We start from the raw sequence: 19,511 nt of genomic DNA, 5'->3' as shown, positions 1-19,511 counted from the left end.
GTTATACTTAGATTGCTACTCATATTGGCCGATCTACTTATTAAAGTACTCATATCAGTGCTGAAAATTTGGTATCGGTGCACCTCTTCTATAGGTGCATTTGCATGTGTGTGTGTGTGTGTGTGTGTGTGCATCTTCCTAACGGATCCTCACCACAGCCAGGCACAGTGCTGTTTGTACTGCAGCTCCTCTGGGTTCTCCTTGCCTTGCTTCTGCTGCATCTCCAGATCCGCACGTCGACCCTGAACACAAACAACAAAACAAATGTTACCCTGCAAAAACGTGAAAGTCACTCTGTCAAACTCACAGAAAGACATACTGCTTACGGTTTGACTGATATGGGTTTTTGAAGGTCGATACTGATATTTTTGGATTGAAGCTGCTGAGTAAAGATAAGTCCCAGTGCATTTGATGAGAAATTAAAAAAATCGACTGGTCTTCTTGACTGCAGAGTGATATGATTAGATGTGAAACAGCAGTCTTTTGTAATAGTAGCTGATATTTTATGCCAATATTCAATATCTTTAAATGTGTAATTCACAAGTATTCAGTTTCCCTCAGAATTTTACTTTTGTCAGGGTGGAAAGGCATTAAGAACATGGGACACTTAAACACTAATAAAAATATATTCATGCATATTTGGTTAGAATTCAATCAAAATTGATCTATTCTACAATAAATATTCAACAAATCTATCATGTCAGAGGTAGGGCTGAAAGATATTAACAAAAACTGAATTGCGATTATTTGACAGAATATTGCAATTGCCATTTCAACTGTGATTCATATCATCAAGTTTTTCTTGTCAAAATTTTGTCAATTTTTTTTTAGAATTTTAAAATTGTTTAAAGAACAGTGATTTTGTTAAAAAAAAAAAATATATATATGTCAGTCTGCAGGATTTACTGAGTCTGAGTATGATCAAAAGTTTTCACCAATATTGTACTAAATAAATAAATCAATTTTTTAAATAAAAGGCCAATATCAACAAACTGATATATCGGTCTCACCCTGATACAGACACACAAACACAAACCTGTAGGACGGCATGGAAAGCTCGACTCATGAAACCCCGCCATGCCTGAGGTAAGAGGAGGGCGCGGTGCCATTCAGACGGCTGAATGTTCACCTAGACACCAAGAACAACAAGTAGTGAGTTTGTTGCATGGGAAAGAGAGAGAGAGGAGCGTGAGAGGAAAGCCAGAGGAAGAGAAAGGTTTAGCCGGAGCCTACTTCATGAATGAGGGCAGTCAGGGTTTGCTGGTAGCTGCGGCTGCGACTGAGGAGAAAGCGACTGATGGGTCGGCCGTCGCGATCCGTCTGGACGGGCAGCTCGTAACAGAGCAGCAGTCCAGCTGGAACACACACATACACACATTCATGATGATCTGAATCTATAGAGGCTGTGTGCAAAAAATATCAAAATTTATAACAACCAGGCTACAGAAAAAGAGACAAAATTGTTGTGTTGTGGGTGTAGTCAATTCAGTTACATTCTAAGTAAAAGTGAACAGTGTGATAAGGTGGATTTGTTTCCAAATGTAGGTTACTGTGACACAGTAAACTGTCTTTAGTCTCTACTCCAAAACACTCTGAGTTGTAGCTGAGAAGAGTCAGCTCAGTTAACCTGAAACACTGTTGGTGTTTTGACTTTGCTAGCTAGCTAACTAGCCAGCCAGCTAATTTAGTAAAGCAACTGATGTTAACATGCGAGTACTAGCCACTACCATATACCGCTAGCTTCTACTGGACACTTTAGCTAGTGTCCAAATCACATGTGTTCACAACAAGACAGTGATAGCTAAACAAATACTTTGGTTAGCTAGCTAACAAAATCAATCAGATGTATCAGTGAAATGATCAGTTCCCAGTCAAAAACAGCAAAGATATTAACCATGTCTATTGACTGCTGTTGAGATGGCCAAGTTGTACATTTAGAAACACAACCAGCTGCTTTCAGCCACTGTTGCCCAAGAGCTGAGGACATCCAACATGGCCGCCAGAGGGTATCACCTGAAAGCCCTCTATAGGCGTCTTCACACCTATCTAGTTTAGTGAGTTATTTCCCTGTGATCTAACCCAACTGCAGGAAGCACTGTACATTATGGGTTAAAGAAACAGTGAATTATGGGTTAAAAGGGGGGTGTACTACAGAGTAGAATTTTCACAGTATTTGGCACATTTTAGTAGTCTGAGATGTACAGAAGTAACTAAAACTGAATTGTGTAGTTATTAACATTTCACAAAAGTTTTCAACCAGCAAAATCACTACTTTTTTCCAAGCCATTTAGATTATGCTCGTTTTATGTACATAGACGCTGGACTGATATCAACCAATCAGGGCTAGAAAACGACAGCCACTGGAACTAGAGAAGGGGGAGGAGCCTCAGTACAAGCAGCCAATCAGAGTGCAGTGGAGCAGTAGCTCATTCTGCTTTGGTGCCAAGTCCCCCAAAACAGCCTATACATTTCTGGGTAGAGGAGGAGTGTAGCAATATCAATTTAAAAAATATTTCTAAACTAAACAATTTTTACTGAAAATAGTGCTTTCTAACACCAAAGTTAGTCAGTAGTCAGTATCGTGATGCGGTCCACACTGAATTCCATAAATGTCTTTGACAAAAGGCTGTATTTCTAGGAAGGGGAAGGACGGTGCTAGTCGGTCACCTGCGAGTCCAGGCTTCAGCCCAGGCTGCTTGTTTTTCTCGTAGGTCTTCAGCATGAACGACGGGATTCCCGCCACCGTTTTCCCCTGGTCCGAGCGCAGGCTGCCCCCCCTCAGGGCAGAGAAATATACCCCCCGGGGCATCTGACTCATCTCCTGCTTCACCAGCGATGTCAAGAAGAGCTCATAAGCTGGGAACAAAAGGGTTGCAAGATCAGAGACAGTGAGGAGTTATTTGGTTCAACTCCGTGAAACTGAAAGCTAATACAGGACAATAATGCTCTGTGTGTAAGAATAAGACAAGGAACTATTTGATGTAACTCTGTAAAATGGCAGATAAAGAATTAGGATTTAAAGATTTATGCAAAACTATATAATGGCCGGGAAACAGTTCACCGTTATAAAACTCCCCTGGTTTAATCTAAATGACATGGTACATTAAATTCCCCCTCTGGAAGTGGCATTGAGCATGTGATTTATTTTTATTATCAGTGCTGCGGTGAAACCTTTCAACACACATGGCCCTTAAGAAGTGAAGTAGTGTTCAATATAAACATTCAGAGAATCTAGGTAAAACTGCTGCATTCAAGTGCGCCTCATATGCTAGGAGTTCCAACTTGTCACGCATTCAAGTGCTTTTGATTCAAAATAATATAATGGGTTCAGATTGTGTCCAGTCCCACCATGAAATATAGACCTAATTAATAATCAGTTTATTATAATGTCATCTCATCTCTCTCAACTTTGACACTGACTTGACTATTTTTCACCAATATAAAATCAAGAAGATTTTGAACAGACCCTTAATCTGAATACAGTACTAATACAATAATCTGAATACAAACAAACTGGTGACCCAGACACATGACTCAGACTAACACTGAGCTCTAATTTTAATATAGTTTAATTAAAATATTAATTTTGTGGCACAAAATGTTAATTTCTTGCCATATGCCAAGTCATATACTGCACACTCAGAACCAATCTAACCCATCAGAAATAGTTTTTTGAATAACTAGGGATGGGACGATATATCAAAATTCAATATATTGCAATAAAGAATGTGACAATATGTATCGTGGAGCAGAAAAATGAATTGCGATATTAGCTCCATTTTATTCTGCTGTAGTAATCACAAATGAGACGCTTGACCATCACAGTTTCACAAGCTCTCCATCCAAATTATATTATTGTCACTTTGTAATGACATTTTTTAATTGTTGTTTACATTCTAGCAAGCCAATGCCATTGCTAGAAAGATTTGTGGCTCAGGAATAAACAGAATTCTGCACAGTCAGACTTTGCTGTCATTGAACTTTTATTTATTACATCGAATTGTGGTTATATTGAATCCTGAACCCCATAGCGTGTATCGAATCGCATCGTGAGATAACCATATCGTCCCATCCCTATGAGTAACAGTTTGTGAATTTAAAAAGAAGTGGGACATGAAGAATGGAGCAGAATCTACCTGGCAGGATGGATACAGCGGTGAGACCCATGAGCTTCACGTAAGACGAACCCGGGACAGACAGATCCTTCTCCTCTTCCTCTTTCTCCATTCCTTGTTCGTCCTCCTCGCTTTCAGGGAGCTTTACGGCCGGTCGGGCCTAGCCGCAGTAACAACAACAGACGTGATTGGTCGAATAGCATCGAGATGATTAAAACCATTAAGCTTTTCGAGTTCGACTGCAGAGTGTAAAGGTGTAAAACAGAGATGGTTAGGAGAGTGAAGACGGGTGCTTACTGCCTCGGGGAGGTGAAATAACATATGGACCGCTTCAGGAAAATCTGCCAAAGCTCTGTAGCCACAGCTGGCCACCTCTGGATCCTGGTGACACACACACACACACACACACACACACACACACACACACACACACACACACACCGACAACATGGGAAGATCAGGCACATTGTGGGAGATACAGTAGTTCTTTTGCTTTTAACACATTATTTGTCTTTACATTAAGAGCTTTAAAATAGTCTATAATGTAATAAGGGTCAATAAATTATGTTTCACTTATTTATTAATATTTTTAATTACTGAATCAAAAACATACATGCAGAAACTGTGTGTGTGTGTGTGTGTGTACACACCTACAGGTGTGTACACACACACACACACACACACAGCAGATGCGATGCCTTTACAGACCTTGCTTAAAGCGTAACTCCAGAGAAAGCTGACCACCTCCTCTTTCAGTTTCTGTGGAAAAAACACAAATAAATAAAGAATTTATAGCAACAATAACATTCTAACTTTCACATATCCAACTGAATCCAAGGGCACATTAATAGCGCTCCGCATACTTTTCCCACTTAACTCCCACAATTCGCCATAGATGGTCAATGCCCTTAATTAATATTGATGTGCATGTAAATGTGCTTGTCGTTCCATTCTCTGTGTGAGAATATGGCAAAGTTGGAGCAAGTCGGAAAAGAGAAATTTCCCCGGTGACCTCAGTTCGGGCTTCACCAACCAAAAACATCTTGTTGAGTGGCAATGTCACAGCAGCAGTTTATAAAAATCAAAATCAAAAATAAATGGTCCGATATAAAGTATGATGCCAAGAAGCGCTTTGCTGCACATCGAGCGTCAGTACACTGGCGAGACGAGGAGACACCGGAGCTCTCTCCTCTTGACTTATGTCTCACCTCGATAACAGGGGAAACCCTTCTTAGTGGAGTTGTGTTAGAGAGGGAGACACTGACACATTAGAGGAAGATGAGATGGCTGCAGCAGGGAATGCTTTAGAAGGATTCAGCAGCAGCTTCAGTGTGGACAGCGCCACCTGGTGTGGAATCAAACTGCTCTGAACTTAAGGGATGAGAAAATCTACCAGATCCCATTTAGACTCAGTGAGGTGAAGGTACCAAACCCAACTGACGTCCACCACTTTCTTCTTGCTTTCATTGCCTTGTTGAGGCTGGGCTTTCTGCAGTGGGAGACGACATGGTCCTCCCAGGTTCAGTCTGTTTCCAGTCTATTTCCAGTTTACAAACCATTTACAACCAGTCTACAACCAGTCTACTTCCAGTGTACAACCAGTCTATATCCAGTCTTCTTCCAGTTTACAACCAGTCTATATCCAGTCTACTTCCAGTCTTCTTCCAGGTAACAGTCAGTGTTCAGCAGAGTTCAGGTGCAGCTCTATCCCCAGTGTGTAGAATAGAGAATGTTGCTGGAGCAGTAACATTATGACACAATAATACAGGAGATCAGATCACATGAAACTGTGTTGATCCCTGAGGGAAACTGGCTCAATGCAGCGGCAAATAATAATAGTAAAGAAACAATAGAATATAAGCATGAAGATAGAACATCAAATAAACTATTTTTTAAAGAATATGAGCAATAGTGGGGTTGTATGAAATTTATGAAGCGAACACCCACTATATACGGTTGGTCCATAAACCTACTGTCACTGTAACACACCCCATAACAGCCGTGGTTTATGTACACCGTGATTCACAAAAAAAACAACTGTAGGACAAGAAAAATTCAAGATAAGAGTGGTTTCTCCTGGTTTCTCATTCGTTCTGTGTATTGATGTCTGACTTCCAGATTGCACCAATTAAATTACACTAATTTCTCCACCGGCAGCAGCCTCTCTGCCTCTTCTACGATGGATTTCTCCCTGTATGATTGCTGAACGTCTCTTGGTGCAAAACGGCGGCTCTAGAAAGAAGCCCTCGCTCTTTGACTCTGAGGGATTGACACCAAAACTCACTTCATTGGACGATGTAACAAAGTAGAACAGGTACCTCGTACTCCTCTGACTTGACGGTCAGCTGGGGGACCAGAGCCAGAAGCTCGGCTGTGGCTTTGACCATCAGCTGCCGGGAATCGCAGCTCAGCTTGGGCCCCAGAGTCCTCCATGTGGAGACAATGTTCACTACCTGCAAAACACCTTGTTAGCCAATTCTCCATATCATCATTAACATTTGAATTGTCATTCGGGATTTCACGTCGATCATTTGTTGATTGCGGCGGAAACTGCTGACACAGCACTTTGACATCATTGAGTTTTCAATTACTTCTTTGCAGACTGAGCAACAAAAAGAACTTTTTAAATCAATTTCATAGTCAATCTGTGTGTGTGGCTGACCTCTGTCCGGCAGAGCTCCTGTAGTCCTTGCAGGGCGAGAGCAGCAGGGGTTGCCAGGTCTGGCTTGGAGCACTGGTTCAGAGTGTGTGTGATGGCAGCCAACATGTCGCCTCCATGCTGGTAAGGCCTGAGATGGACACACACACACACAAAAAAAAAAGTAGTGGTGAAACAATTCTTGTTTTCAGTTTTCAGTTTTGACAGTATGTTATTTCCCACTATTTCACTATTCACGTCAAGTCACGTCAGGTCACGCCAAGTCACGTCAGGTCAAGTCAAGTTACAGGTCACGTCAAGTCACGTCAGGTCACGCCAAGTCACGCCAAGTCACGTCAGGTCAAGTCAAGTTACAGGTCACGTCAAGTCACGTCAGGTCAAGTCGAGTTACAGGTCACATCAAGTCACGTCAAGTCACACCAAGTCACGCCAAGTCACGCCAAGTCACGTCAGGTCAAGTCAAGTTACAGGTCACGTCAAGTCACGTCAGGTCAAGTCAAGTTACAGGTCACGTCAAGTCACGTCAGGTCAAGTCAAGTTACAGGTCACATCAAGTCACGTCAAGTCACACCAAGTCACGCCAAGTCACGCCAAGTCAGGTCACATCAAGTCACGTCACGTCAGGTCACATCAAGTCACGTCAAGTCACATCAGGTCACGCCAAGTCACGTCAAGTCAAGTCAAGTTACAGGTCAAGTCAAGTTACAGGTCACGTCAAGTCACGTCAGGTCAAGTCAAGTTACAGGTCAAGTCAAGTTACAGGTCACGTTAAGTCACGTCAGGTCACATCAAGTCACATCAACTCAAGTCACACCAAGTCACGCCAAGTCACATCAGGTCATGTCACATGGTATCACATTATGTCATGTCACATCGTGTCACGTCATGTCAAGCAACATCAATTCAAGTCACGTCACACCATGTCACTTAAAGCCAAGTGAAGTCCAGTCCAGTCCAGTCCAGTCAGTCTAATGCTGAGTGAGTGGGAGTGGGTGCTGGGCTGACCTCTCTCTACAGATGTCCCTGAGGCAGGCGGCCCTGGCAAGGATCTGCTCCCACTGGGTGTCCCTCCCCACCACCACCCTCCAGTCCTGCTGGCCCAGCAGACGCTGCAGCTCCGGGTAAACTCGGTCCTTATGGAGAGCATCAACAAAGTCAATATGGGCCATCGCATGTAAACCTGCTACAATATACTAATACAGTTTTCAGTTTTTATAATCTATTACAATATCAGGAAAATGGTACACTGGTAGAAAATAGATATGAATTATCAGAATACTGTAATTACATTCAATTTGCCAATGAATGAACATCTCTAAACAATTTCAAATACAGACTGAGGAAACTGTCTGATGAAGCAAACTGCTTAAATTTTTCCTTCAGTAAATCAACACACAAACATTCTCACTTCCCGTACGACTTCGTCTTTTTTATCAGGGTTATTTTAATGTATTTTGTTTCCTTTAGGCATGTTTCTGCTTTTTCCATCACGCTGTGTTTATAGATTCTGTTATCCAATTTCAGTTCAATCTTCAGTTTGTATTTTCATACTGTATTTTTCATTCACTTCTTTGTCTCAGTAAATTCTGCTCCTTTTAATCTGAATACCCTACAAACATGTGGTGATTATTCACGCTTTTCATATATGTCTACTTAATACATTTAAGTGTTGTAATTGTCAATTGTGTTACATTTGATACCCCTCATTTGCTCTATTCTTACTTATTTTCTATTTCATTTGGATGTATCATATTACTATTTGCTGCTGCAACGACCCAATTTCCCCACAGGGATTATTCAAATTTGATATAATGGTGAGATGAGATGCTTTTATAAGCCCCCTTGGGTTTTTTATCTCACCCACACAAATCAGTTATTTTGTTCTGAGCTATCTTCTTATCCTTGCATTTTATCACTTCACATCTATGTTTTATCAGTATGCAATGCAAACTAAGCCTGAGTGGTGAAGGGAAAACTCACTGACCTGTTTCTTCCAGAGGGTGGTCATGAGGCGCATTGCCACAGCCTTCAGCTTGGGGGCGCTGGCCAGCATCTGGAGAGTCTGCAGCACCTGGGGGACACATAGCTGGCACCAGCCAAACACATGCTGGATGTTAATGGACTTTCTGATGATCACACTAAATCTTTACACAGTGGAACACGGCTGCATAAACTGTTGTACATGAACACTCTTGCAAGCCTCTTGCAAGCCTCACCTTGGCTTGCAAGAGTAATATGATCATATTCCATATACAGCAAAGAGGTGAGGGATAGTCAAGTCATGTGAGTGATGAGAGGATAGGTTAATGGAATTTATGGAGGTGTACACTGTATTGCAACAGACAGATTCCAAAACTCACACACAAAAAAAATAGGCAACCTTGCAGAGGCTTATCTCATATTTCATGTCATGTGTCACTGTACAGCAGGATAAGGAAGGCCAGAGATGCTCAGTACCTTATGGGTCCCGAAGTGTGGCAGGGAGTTCAGCACAGCATGGGACAAGAGCGGATTCTTCTCCTTCCCCAGCTTGAACAACAGAACGGGAATGAGCGATGGCACCTGCAGAGAGACATACCAGAGTGAGGTCGGGTAACTGAAACAGCAAGCGGCAGCCAGATAAAGCACATAAAGCACTTTTTTTTTTTAGGAGAATATACTGAGAATTCCTGAATCCAGATGTGCTAAATTGGTAGAGATTTTTTCAAACGGATTTACTGCCATCATCAAACCTAAATGCGGTTCTGCTAAGTATTCGTCGAAGGGTGTGCACACTTAACGCGACCAAGGTGTTTTGCATTTTTAATACATTGTCAGAAATGAGTAGGCTTTTGTTTTTATCTTCATTTGATTGGTTTCTGTATCCAAATGAAACCGAAAGGGTCTGGGGTTTCACTACAGGTCTCAAGGTAATAAAAACTTGAAAAATTTGGCAGGGTGTGTAGACTTTAGTCCTATTCGCACATAACTAGTATTATGTGGGGGCCTCATGAAATTAATGAATTACCCCCCAAACCCATTCACACAGGATAATGAAATTCACTGAAATCACCAGTGCCCATAATACCATTGTATTAGGTCAAGGTTTTAAAATTTGTCACTTTCTGATTTAGCAAAGCAAAATTTTGCAAGTTTGTGCTGAAAATGCATGCCTCTATAAATTCCACTACTGCCTCCATTTCTCATGACAGGAAGATAGAACTCAGGCGTAGAAGAAGAAGAAGAAGAAAAATAAATTGCGTGCCAAAAAGATGGTTCAATTTACAGAGACATTGATTTGCATGGGATTAGGATCATCAGGGGACCTCTGTCTTCACCAAAATACGGTAGGTAACCATTCCTACAGTACGAGGCGCTGGGCTGGAGAGGACTGGTCTGCTTTGAAGTGGCTCCCAGTGGTAATGTCTACTAAAGTTCACCCGATATAGGTTCATCAAGGCCGAAGTTTTTGCACTGAATCTGCTGGTGGCCCATCCAAGTCTTTTTCATACTATCCAACAACCACTTTTAACTGACTGATTCATCCACAACCTGCCCCAACCCCACGCACATCTAATAAAACGAGGGTACTTCAATGGTTCTTTTGTTAGGGTAGTGGTTAGGGATGGGACGATATATCAAAATTCAATATATCGCAATATGAAAATGTGAATCGCGATATTAGCTACATTACCTAAATTATATTATTGTCACTTTGGAATGACATTTTTAAATTGTTGTTTGCATTCTAGCAAGGCAATGCCATCGCTAGAAAGATTTGTGGCTCAGAAATAAACAGAATTCTGCACAGTCATACTTTGTTGTCACTGCACTTTTATTTATTACATCGTATCATGGTTGTATTGAATCCTGAACCCCGTATCGCGTATCGAATCGTATCGTGAGATAAACGTATCGTCCCATCCCTACTAAAGACCCATTTTCCTATATAAAACCATTTTTGTTTAAAGTATACATACCCATACATATACACAAATCACAGTAGTGTGAGCTGTGGCAACTGAATCTAGAAACGATGGGATTAACTAGTCCACACTAAAAACTGCCCCCACCTCCTCTTGCCCCAACCCCCCTATGACAGAATGTACCCTCTGACCCCAGGTCATGCGCGACTGAGCCCCGTCTCGTTTCCAGCCAAATGCGCTTTGGTCAATTAACGGGCTCCGTGGTCCATGGACGAAGCTTAGAAACTGGAATGAAGGACAGTGCAGGGTTAATCGTCTCTCATTCCCTTGAGTGCTGAGGTTAAAAAAGAAAAAAAAATGCGGCCCTAGTCTGGGGTCTTTGGCCCCATGTAGTCGACAGCTTGTTACAGGCCTTCATTAACATAAAGTACTTAACACTGCCGCCCCGGACCTCGGCTGTTGCATAGCAACCCCTTCACCTGCATGGCTTGAGAGGAGGAGGGAGGGCAAAAATGGAGAAGTGGGAGATTTTCTCACAAGGTGTTTGGGCAGCAAAGGGTGCATAGTGGGTAAAGAAAGCTTGCATCTTCAACCAGTGGACCCAGTTCAAACCCGAGTGTTCTTGAGCAAGACACTGACTGATCATCAAATCCAAGAATGCCAAGTCGATACTTGTGTCCTTGTAGAGAACGTTCTTCCCAAGTTGTCTTAGAGAGAACGCTCTTCTCATGAAAGTAAGAACAGAGAAGCTTCCTTATAGTTTGAGATGGACTGTGTTCTTCACGTTGTGCGCATGATTAATTAATACACACAGATGTTCATTTTCCCAGCTGTTAACCGGCTCTGTACTGTAGATGACAGCACTGCTCGGAAGTGATGCGCCGTTGTTGCAATGAATCTTGGGTCTTTCAATTGGTTCTCGACATGTCAACTCACCATCTGATGCATCCTTGATATTTTGAGGTTGGCAAGGAACTTCCGGCTTTTCTATCCATCCTTCGTCCTGTTGTTCTTTTGTTTTGGAATTGTGCTTTGGTTGTTAGATATTACGTAAAACGTGAGGACACAAGAACGCAAATTGATAATCAGCCACTGAATCCCTACCAGGGGCAAGAGAATAGAGTTTCCCCATGGGCATCAATAAAGTATCTTAGTATTCCATTCTCTAATGTCTTCCAATAGTCCTTTCCACCTCCAAACTTCCAATACTTCCCTATCACAGTCCTATGAAATCAGCCACAACAAACAAAAATGTCTTTTATCATGATGCAAGGATGAATTCCGCTGCAACCACCAAGGTGAAGACAGGGACTTGCATTGCCGGTGGTGTGTTAACTTGCCGTTAAATCCGCTTGTGAGCGGCACCCTTGCATCTACACACTGCGGCGCCGGCAGGCTTGCGTCGTTATTACCTGCATCTTCTTGTTACGAAGAGATATGAGGGTCAAGGGGGATCAGACTGCAAAGCGGCAGCGCTGAGAGAAATGAATCCGGGTTTCCAAAGCGCGCGCGAGGTAGGCAGATGCGAGGTGGTGAGCTACAGCGAGGAGGGAAATCCAATGGGTTTAAATGTGCCAATAACCTTCTACCAACGCATCAAACGACTGGAGCAAGTGGCACTCAGGGAGCAATTAGAAAAGCAGGGGAATACTCCGAGGCGTCTAACGAGCCCTAGTAATGAGGAGCCTATAACACACTGTGATATTTCACATTATCTTCTGGAGCAAGTGACTCCATTTGCGGTCCCTGAGGGTCGTGGGGAATGTCTGTCAGTTTTAACCCTCTCTCTTCACAGAGCTGCGGGAAAATCCGCCAGCTGAAGGCGACTGGAAGCCTCTAAAAACATCTGGCCTGGGAGGAGAAGGTGCTACTCTTTGCTGCTGTGAGTTTGAATATTGACATGTAAATGAAATAACCCATACTAGGATTCAACCCATGCAGGTTTTTGAAGGACAATTTTCATGCCAAAAAAACAATAATCCCGAAAAATTACAAATATTCAGTGATTCCCCGAGATTTTTACTCTTGTCAGGGTGGAAAAGCCTCTGAAACAGCATTTAGATCATCATGGGACACTAAAACTCTCCATTGAAACCCATAATATAACGATAATACATTCAGGCTTACTCAGTTAAGGTTAAGGGCTTTCCACAGACAACCAGTGTAGTATTGATCAATTCTACAATAAATATGTAATCAATCAAGCTGCATCATATCAGAGGTGGAGGACACTGATTGGACCAGATCTGACTTTAATAAAAAGCCAATTTCGGCTCAATAGATCAGTGTAACTGTAATAAATATCAGTATTTTTACTACTGTGGCTATTTTCAGGATACATTTCTGTGACTTTAATTGAATGGGATAGATTTGTACAAGAGCAGCCGGAATAAGGCTTTTAATGTCTCATGGACAACGGTCTGTCAAAAAGGCATTATACTCTGAAGGAAACATCAACCAACATTCCTTAAAGCTGTAATTAGGGCTGGGTATCGCCACTGATTTCCCGAATCGATTCGATTCCGATTCACAAGGTCCCGATTCGATTCGTTTTCCGATTCGATTCGATTCAATATCGATTCGGTTAGGGATATTTCAGTTACAATATCAATTTTGCTTGGATATGAAAGAGATTCTTAGAGAACCAATGCTGTAAATTGTACAAGGAACCCTCTAACCTGGTGCATTATTAAAAATATTAATGTTTACATTAAGAATTGACCCCAAAGCAGTTACATTAATGTACTTTTTATTTAACATGACCAACACACTACAGCAGTCAACACAATATAGTGCAAGCAGGGGGTTCCCCAAATTTTTGAGTAGCCAGCCAGATGGGAAAAGTAGCCGGCTAAGGGATGTTTGCGATGGCAAGATACATTTTTCCGGTGATGAATTTTTACCGAATTAATAAACAAACCTTAAATATGTTTATGAAAGCATGATTTAAAATAACATAAATAAACATTTTTATTAGAGGATCAATGCTCAATTGAAAAATAAACTGATAATGTTTGACAATGTTTAATTGTGAATGTTTAATGTACTTTCTTCAGTCAGTGCAGAAGAAATAAGTAGTCTAAAACTAAAATATTATTACAAATAGTAATAAATATAAGTATATAATATAAATATATAAGTGCATATTGTAGTCTTCTCAGAGCAAGACTAGATCTCTCTCCTGAGTACTACTGCACTCACAGAACTGAGATCCAATAATGATGGAAACATAAATTAGTTTAAATAATGATTTTACATGGTCATGGTAATGAAGCCCCTAAAATGATCTCCTCAGCTAAGGCCTTGTATTTAGCGTTATATAGTAGTTTCAGCTGTAACACTTCAGTTGAGTCCGTCGTTACCATGGCAACCGCTCGCTGCGCGTTGCGCAGAGGCTCGGCAGAGATCGCTATCATTTTGAAACATCTAAAAAAACGCACAACTCCCCTTGCAATTTCACGCACAGTTCAGTTATTAAGGAGACTGACAACCGCATTCTATAACCAAACTCACTACCTGAAAAATTCAGGTACTGATACTGAATTTGAGAGCGGATTCGGTTAGTCCGAGTAGTGTGAACCAGAACGGGACTGGACAGCTCGTTGTTACGTGACGTTAAGGCTCAACACTCGTTATGTTATGTAACATTATCATCCTTAATTTGAAAGAGACGGAGGTAAGTGTTGTGAGACATTCTCAATTTTTCGATCCAGTCTGTTTCCTCAACATTGCGGTTGTTTCAGTTCTGCGGCCTTCAGCCCAAATGTTGCTGTTAAAAGTATGAAGTTCCTGTGATGGAAAAAGAGAATATGATGCCGCTGTCAGTGGCGGTTTATTAAGATCTTATGGATAAACTGACGCCTCTGGTTACTGGTGTCAAATAAACTGAAAATACAGGCGATGGTAGCCGCCATATTGGTCTGAAGTAAACGTTATTATGGTTACAGACATTATTTCCAACCATCGTGAGATCGGAGGAGTGGAGTGACTCCTGTTACCCGTACAGACAGTCTGAGTCTAGTTATTTTACTTCAGTCTGCTCCAGTATGTAGGCTAACAGACATGCGCAGTCACTCTCATTCAAAAATTCTGTTGTCACTACCAAATTCTGGTAGTGTGAACATTTAGTGACATTCAGTTATAAAAGCAGCCGGCCAGACAGATGTGAGTAGATGGCTAAATAGCCGGCAGCCGGCGCTAGCAGGTTGTGCGACTCTACAGACTCTACAGGCATATATTGGGCATATATTAAAAGATCGATCTCGGGATTTTATGAATCGATATCGGATCATTCAAATGAAGATCGATTTGAATCGGAAAATCGATTTTTTAAACCCAGCCCTAGCCGTAATATCCAATTTTTTTTTACATTTAAATACCAATAAATAATATATATCATATATTACAATGATGTAAATCCCCTCGATTGACTGTCTTTTCAATGATGTTGGGACGTTTTGGGTCGTAAACCATTTGCTGTGGGTGTGACCAGCAGTGAGCTGGTTGTGGCCATCAAGGTGAGGCTAGTGGCCACAGAGAAGCAACAACAGCAACAACAATGGAGGAAAGCAGGTAGAAAAGAAAGAACAGTGAAGCTGAACGTTCAAAAACATGAACATCGGTGAAGGTGTAAAATTTAGAACTGGTTTTAATAATAATTAATAATTCATTACATTTATATAGCGCTTTTCAAGGCACTCAAAGCGCACATATCGGGGGGGGGGGGACTCAACTCATCCACCACCGGTGTGTAGCACCCACCTGGGTGATGCACGGCAGCCAGTTTTAAGATTTTATTGATCACCTATAAAGCAGCACATGGTTTAGCCCCACCCTACATTTCCGAGCTCATACACCCATATACTCAACAGTATACTCTCTCTTTTGCAGTCAGATCCCATAAACTCTGGAACGACTTGTCACTAGATATACAGTTGGCCAAGTCTGTATCATCTTTCAAGTCTCTTAAAATCCTATTTTTATGAACTTGTCCTCTCTTGACTTTTTACTATTATATACTATTTTATTGCTCTTGCTTCTGTACAGGTCTTATATTGCCTTCTCTTGACTTTTATTATTATATACTATTGTTTTTATGTTCTTACTTGTGTAACTGTTCTTATATTGTTTCCATTGTTCTTCATTTCCCCCCACACTGTTAGTGCTGTTTGACTGTAGGGCACTTTGGCTGGAAAGCACTTAGTAAGTTATTTTTTAGAAAGGCGCTATATAAATAAAGTATATTATTATTATTGGCATTGATTTTTTTCTTATATTGCAGATTGGCTGTGTTCGCCACCTGCTTTTTGAACACCTGTGGAGGCTTTACAGATGCCGGTTACCTCAGCCTCAGGACAGATGCTGCTTCAATACAGTGAGGGGCGGAACATGGGGAAAAACTGGTATGCGACAGTCACCGGCAATAGAGAAGGAGCGCCATCCAGACCAAATTAGCATAATTTCTGTCCTTAAATGACACTGAGTCGTTGCTCCCAACAGACCTGTCTTAACTGTATAATCCATGAGATGTAGCCTTACATCGGTGGAGGTGTCAAGCTATAAGACAGGCTTGATAAGCTTGTAGTGCCAATTTAGATTTGTCTTTTTAGGAACAACATAAAAATAGTGTGCTATTTAATTATGCTAGGCTATTCGGTAGTCCTCCCCTCTGTCCAATGACTGTCCAACTCACGGCACACTCATCATTATGTTTTAACAAGGATGTACACAAAGGAAAACATGGAGATCTATTGGGCCCTGGAGGCAGGCAATCAACAATCTTCTTCCCCTTCTAGTCTTAATAAATAAATAAATAAACCCTCTGTTTCTACAAATGCTACTTATTCCTATTGAAAAGTTCCATACTCTTGCTTTGACTAAGCACCAAAAATGCCCCCCTAGCCAAACGTTCAAGCCCGGGTGGCTTTGCAACACACACACACACATAATCTTGTGTGGATTATCTACCTGGGAGGGATCGGCCGTGGCGATGGCCTGGCTGGCGTTCAGCGCCAACCGGCAGACATCTTCTCGGCCGGTGACGATGAGATGCGTCACGATGAGGCTGAGGGAGCGGGGCAGGGGCTGGCCGGAGGACAGGGCCGAGCTGACCGACAGCAGCCAATCGCTGGCTGCCGCCGGGTCGCCCGCCACCTTACGCAGTACGGACAGAGCCACGTGCAGCTCGCTGTACCAGGGAGTGAGCGGGAGGGCCAGCGGTGGAGCAGGCTGAGAGGGAAGAAGCCACATGAAGGAATGCAGCGATAAATGAATTAGTGAATGCTTACGTGTATCAATTAATAGATTCACAAATTAACTAACCAGCAAATGAGCAAAAGGAATAAATGCACATATTTCAAAGTAAAAACAAAATTTCTACGCTTGTCTATGAGAGCTACAGAAACAGTATGAGACACTAAAACTTGAACAACATTGAAAACACTGAAACCTTGAAACATTGAAACCCAAGATGATAATAATACTGTATCAATAGCAATATCTGCCTCATGTATCAGTCTAATCCTATCCCATTTGTTTTGGACTGTAAGTCAAACCTCAGATATGCTATACGCATATACAGTAATTGCAATGATTCTGACTGTAGCCTGTGGTGGCAGCAGTGTTACCTGAGTGGGTGTGTCAGTCTGCTTGCCGGTGCAGCGCAGCAGGCTGTGGGCCAGGCGGTGGTTGAGGTTGTGTGTGCGGGGGTCGGCCAGCGGCTCGGTGAGGCCGGCGCAGGACAGCAGCTGCAGCAGAGGGAGGACCAGGACGGGAGTCGACCAGGGAGCGAGGTCGGCCTGCTCAGGGGCTAGACTCAGCGCTGTATGAAGGAGGGGGGGGGGGGTGACAAAAGATGAGGAAAAATAAGATGCAACATTATTGATCCCTGTGGGGAAATTGGGTCGTGAAATAGGATACAGCAGGGACAAATAGAATATAATTAAAAGTATGATATATGAATAGCAGCATGTGTTGAGAGATACTGAGAGAAAAACGAGTGAAAAATATGTCAAATATGAAAATATATGAAACTGCACTGCGAGAATGAATGAAAAAATATTAAACTATCAAGACAAGTGAAATATATAAAAGATGAGAAAAATAGGAGAGTATGAAGAAAAAAATGTGAATTTACAGTGTATATACAGCATGTACAAAATGTGCATTGTACTGAATTTGCATTACTAGGTCTATATAAGGCCATACATATAAATAGAAAATATCAAGATGTCAAAAATACCAAGATATATGCAATATATCATAGATAAAAAAAGTAAATAAGTAAATCTGAAAAATATTAATACTATTGATAATATCATTATACCACTAAATTACTGCTGATGGACTTGAATTTCTTTCTCCACATAGTTATAGTGAGTGAGGTCCAGTATCTAACACAGTTTTGCTAGCCGTGTTCCTGTTAGCCCATCAACAATTATTGTTATTAACAATGTCAAAGTAGTTCTAAAGATGTGTAGCTATCGATATCGATATTGCGATATTTCGCGAATATCGCACTATTTTTATGCTGTAAATTAGGTCATAGTCAAATTAGGTCATAGTCACAAATTTCACAGGAAAAAGTAAAGAAGCAGCTCAGACTGGGACGTGTCCAGTAAAGGATGTCTCGCCCTTGGTTGTCCAATACTAGACACTTTTAGTCAGTCACTTAGTTAACCATGGTAGTTACCCAGGCTGAGCAGGCCAGTCTGCTGGGCTGCCGGGGCCTCCAGCAGGAGCAGGGCCACGCCCAGCAGCAGCTCGTCTACTGGCAACTCCTGCAAAACACAACCACATACAGCATGAGACACACAATACACACAATATGGATATACATACACACAATGTACTCTATGGTATATGGGTATGTTATGTCGCCTAACCCTCATCCCTAGATAAGGATCCCTAGGTAAGCAAGAGCTGATAGACATACAGTTGTTTGAATATGATAATATATTGCAAATGGAACAAATATTGTTTTTTGGATTCTTAAATAAGAATAAGTAAATGTCACAGGCCATCTATGATATTTACTTTGGGCTGAATAAACAATTGTATTTCAGAGGCTTTATGTTCTTCCTCATCTGATGTGAGTGTCATAAAAAGGGCAATGAAATCAGCAGAAAAATGTAAAGGTCATCTCACAGCTGATGATGAAGAACAATCACTTAGAGTATAGATACTGGGGTAGTTATGATAATGAACACTATATGAACCCATGGATGTTAACAGTTATTGCTCCAAAATCTGATGTCAAAATGAAGTAAAGTTCAGAACAGCTGCAGAATTGCTATTCTCTGCGGTGCTTTGACTTGAAATTACAAATATGAATTATAATGCAGAGGGCGATTCTCCCATAAAACGCACATTAAAAACTCAAGTTCTTTGTTAACTCTTCAGAGAGGGATTAAGTGGCCTCCAATACATGTCTTGGTGTAAATAAAAAGGAGACTCAGTCCCATAAAGCTCCACTGTGCAGACTGTCTATCTGGAGACTGGGAACTCACTACATCATATATGGTTGCCTTTTGCTCTTCCTTCCTGATGTTGGGGTAGCAACAGACTGCTGCTTCACATCTAATCATATCATTCCACAAGAGGTCCGCTCCATTTTGTTGATTTCTAATCACATTAAGTGGCAGCACCTCATGCCAAAAAGACGTTAATGCAAACAGTCCTACTGGACTAGTTTTTGGCGGAAGCTTATATGTTACTTCAGCTTGTAATAAAATAATTTAAATAGATATTTTGTGTTAAATCGTTAATGTCTTTGGTAAGTAAGGATGGAATGAGCAGGATAATGTAAAGGAAGCCTCCACTTCAAGCATGCTG

The 19,511-nt window shown here is 41.5% G+C and overlaps 1 protein-coding gene across 1 annotated transcript in view; it reads right to left on the bottom strand.

The window, feature by feature from the left end:
• Positions 1-19,511, bottom strand: part of focad (focadhesin) — a 63,903-nt gene that overhangs the window by 15,502 nt on the left and 28,890 nt on the right. Inside the window, exons 9-23 of the mRNA XM_071926086.2 lie at positions 18,370-18,457; positions 17,306-17,499; positions 16,647-16,907; positions 9,232-9,336; positions 8,759-8,860; positions 7,780-7,907; positions 6,778-6,904; positions 6,434-6,568; positions 4,824-4,874; positions 4,413-4,496; positions 4,137-4,275; positions 2,668-2,856; positions 1,234-1,355; positions 1,037-1,129; positions 154-242 (exon numbers count right to left, since the gene is read on the bottom strand). Coding sequence (XP_071782187.2) covers positions 154-242; positions 1,037-1,129; positions 1,234-1,355; positions 2,668-2,856; positions 4,137-4,275; positions 4,413-4,496; positions 4,824-4,874; positions 6,434-6,568; positions 6,778-6,904; positions 7,780-7,907; positions 8,759-8,860; positions 9,232-9,336; positions 16,647-16,907; positions 17,306-17,499; positions 18,370-18,457 — 1,907 coding nt within the window. The remainder of the gene's footprint in view (positions 1-153; positions 243-1,036; positions 1,130-1,233; positions 1,356-2,667; positions 2,857-4,136; positions 4,276-4,412; positions 4,497-4,823; positions 4,875-6,433; positions 6,569-6,777; positions 6,905-7,779; positions 7,908-8,758; positions 8,861-9,231; positions 9,337-16,646; positions 16,908-17,305; positions 17,500-18,369; positions 18,458-19,511) is intronic.

Source organism: Centroberyx gerrardi, chromosome 23, assembly GCF_048128805.1.
Source record: "Centroberyx gerrardi isolate f3 chromosome 23, fCenGer3.hap1.cur.20231027, whole genome shotgun sequence".
Taxonomy (NCBI): Eukaryota; Metazoa; Chordata; class Actinopteri; order Beryciformes; family Berycidae; genus Centroberyx; species Centroberyx gerrardi.
The sequence above is the reverse complement of the archived record's forward strand: the minus strand, read 5'-3'. Positions and strand labels throughout refer to the sequence as shown.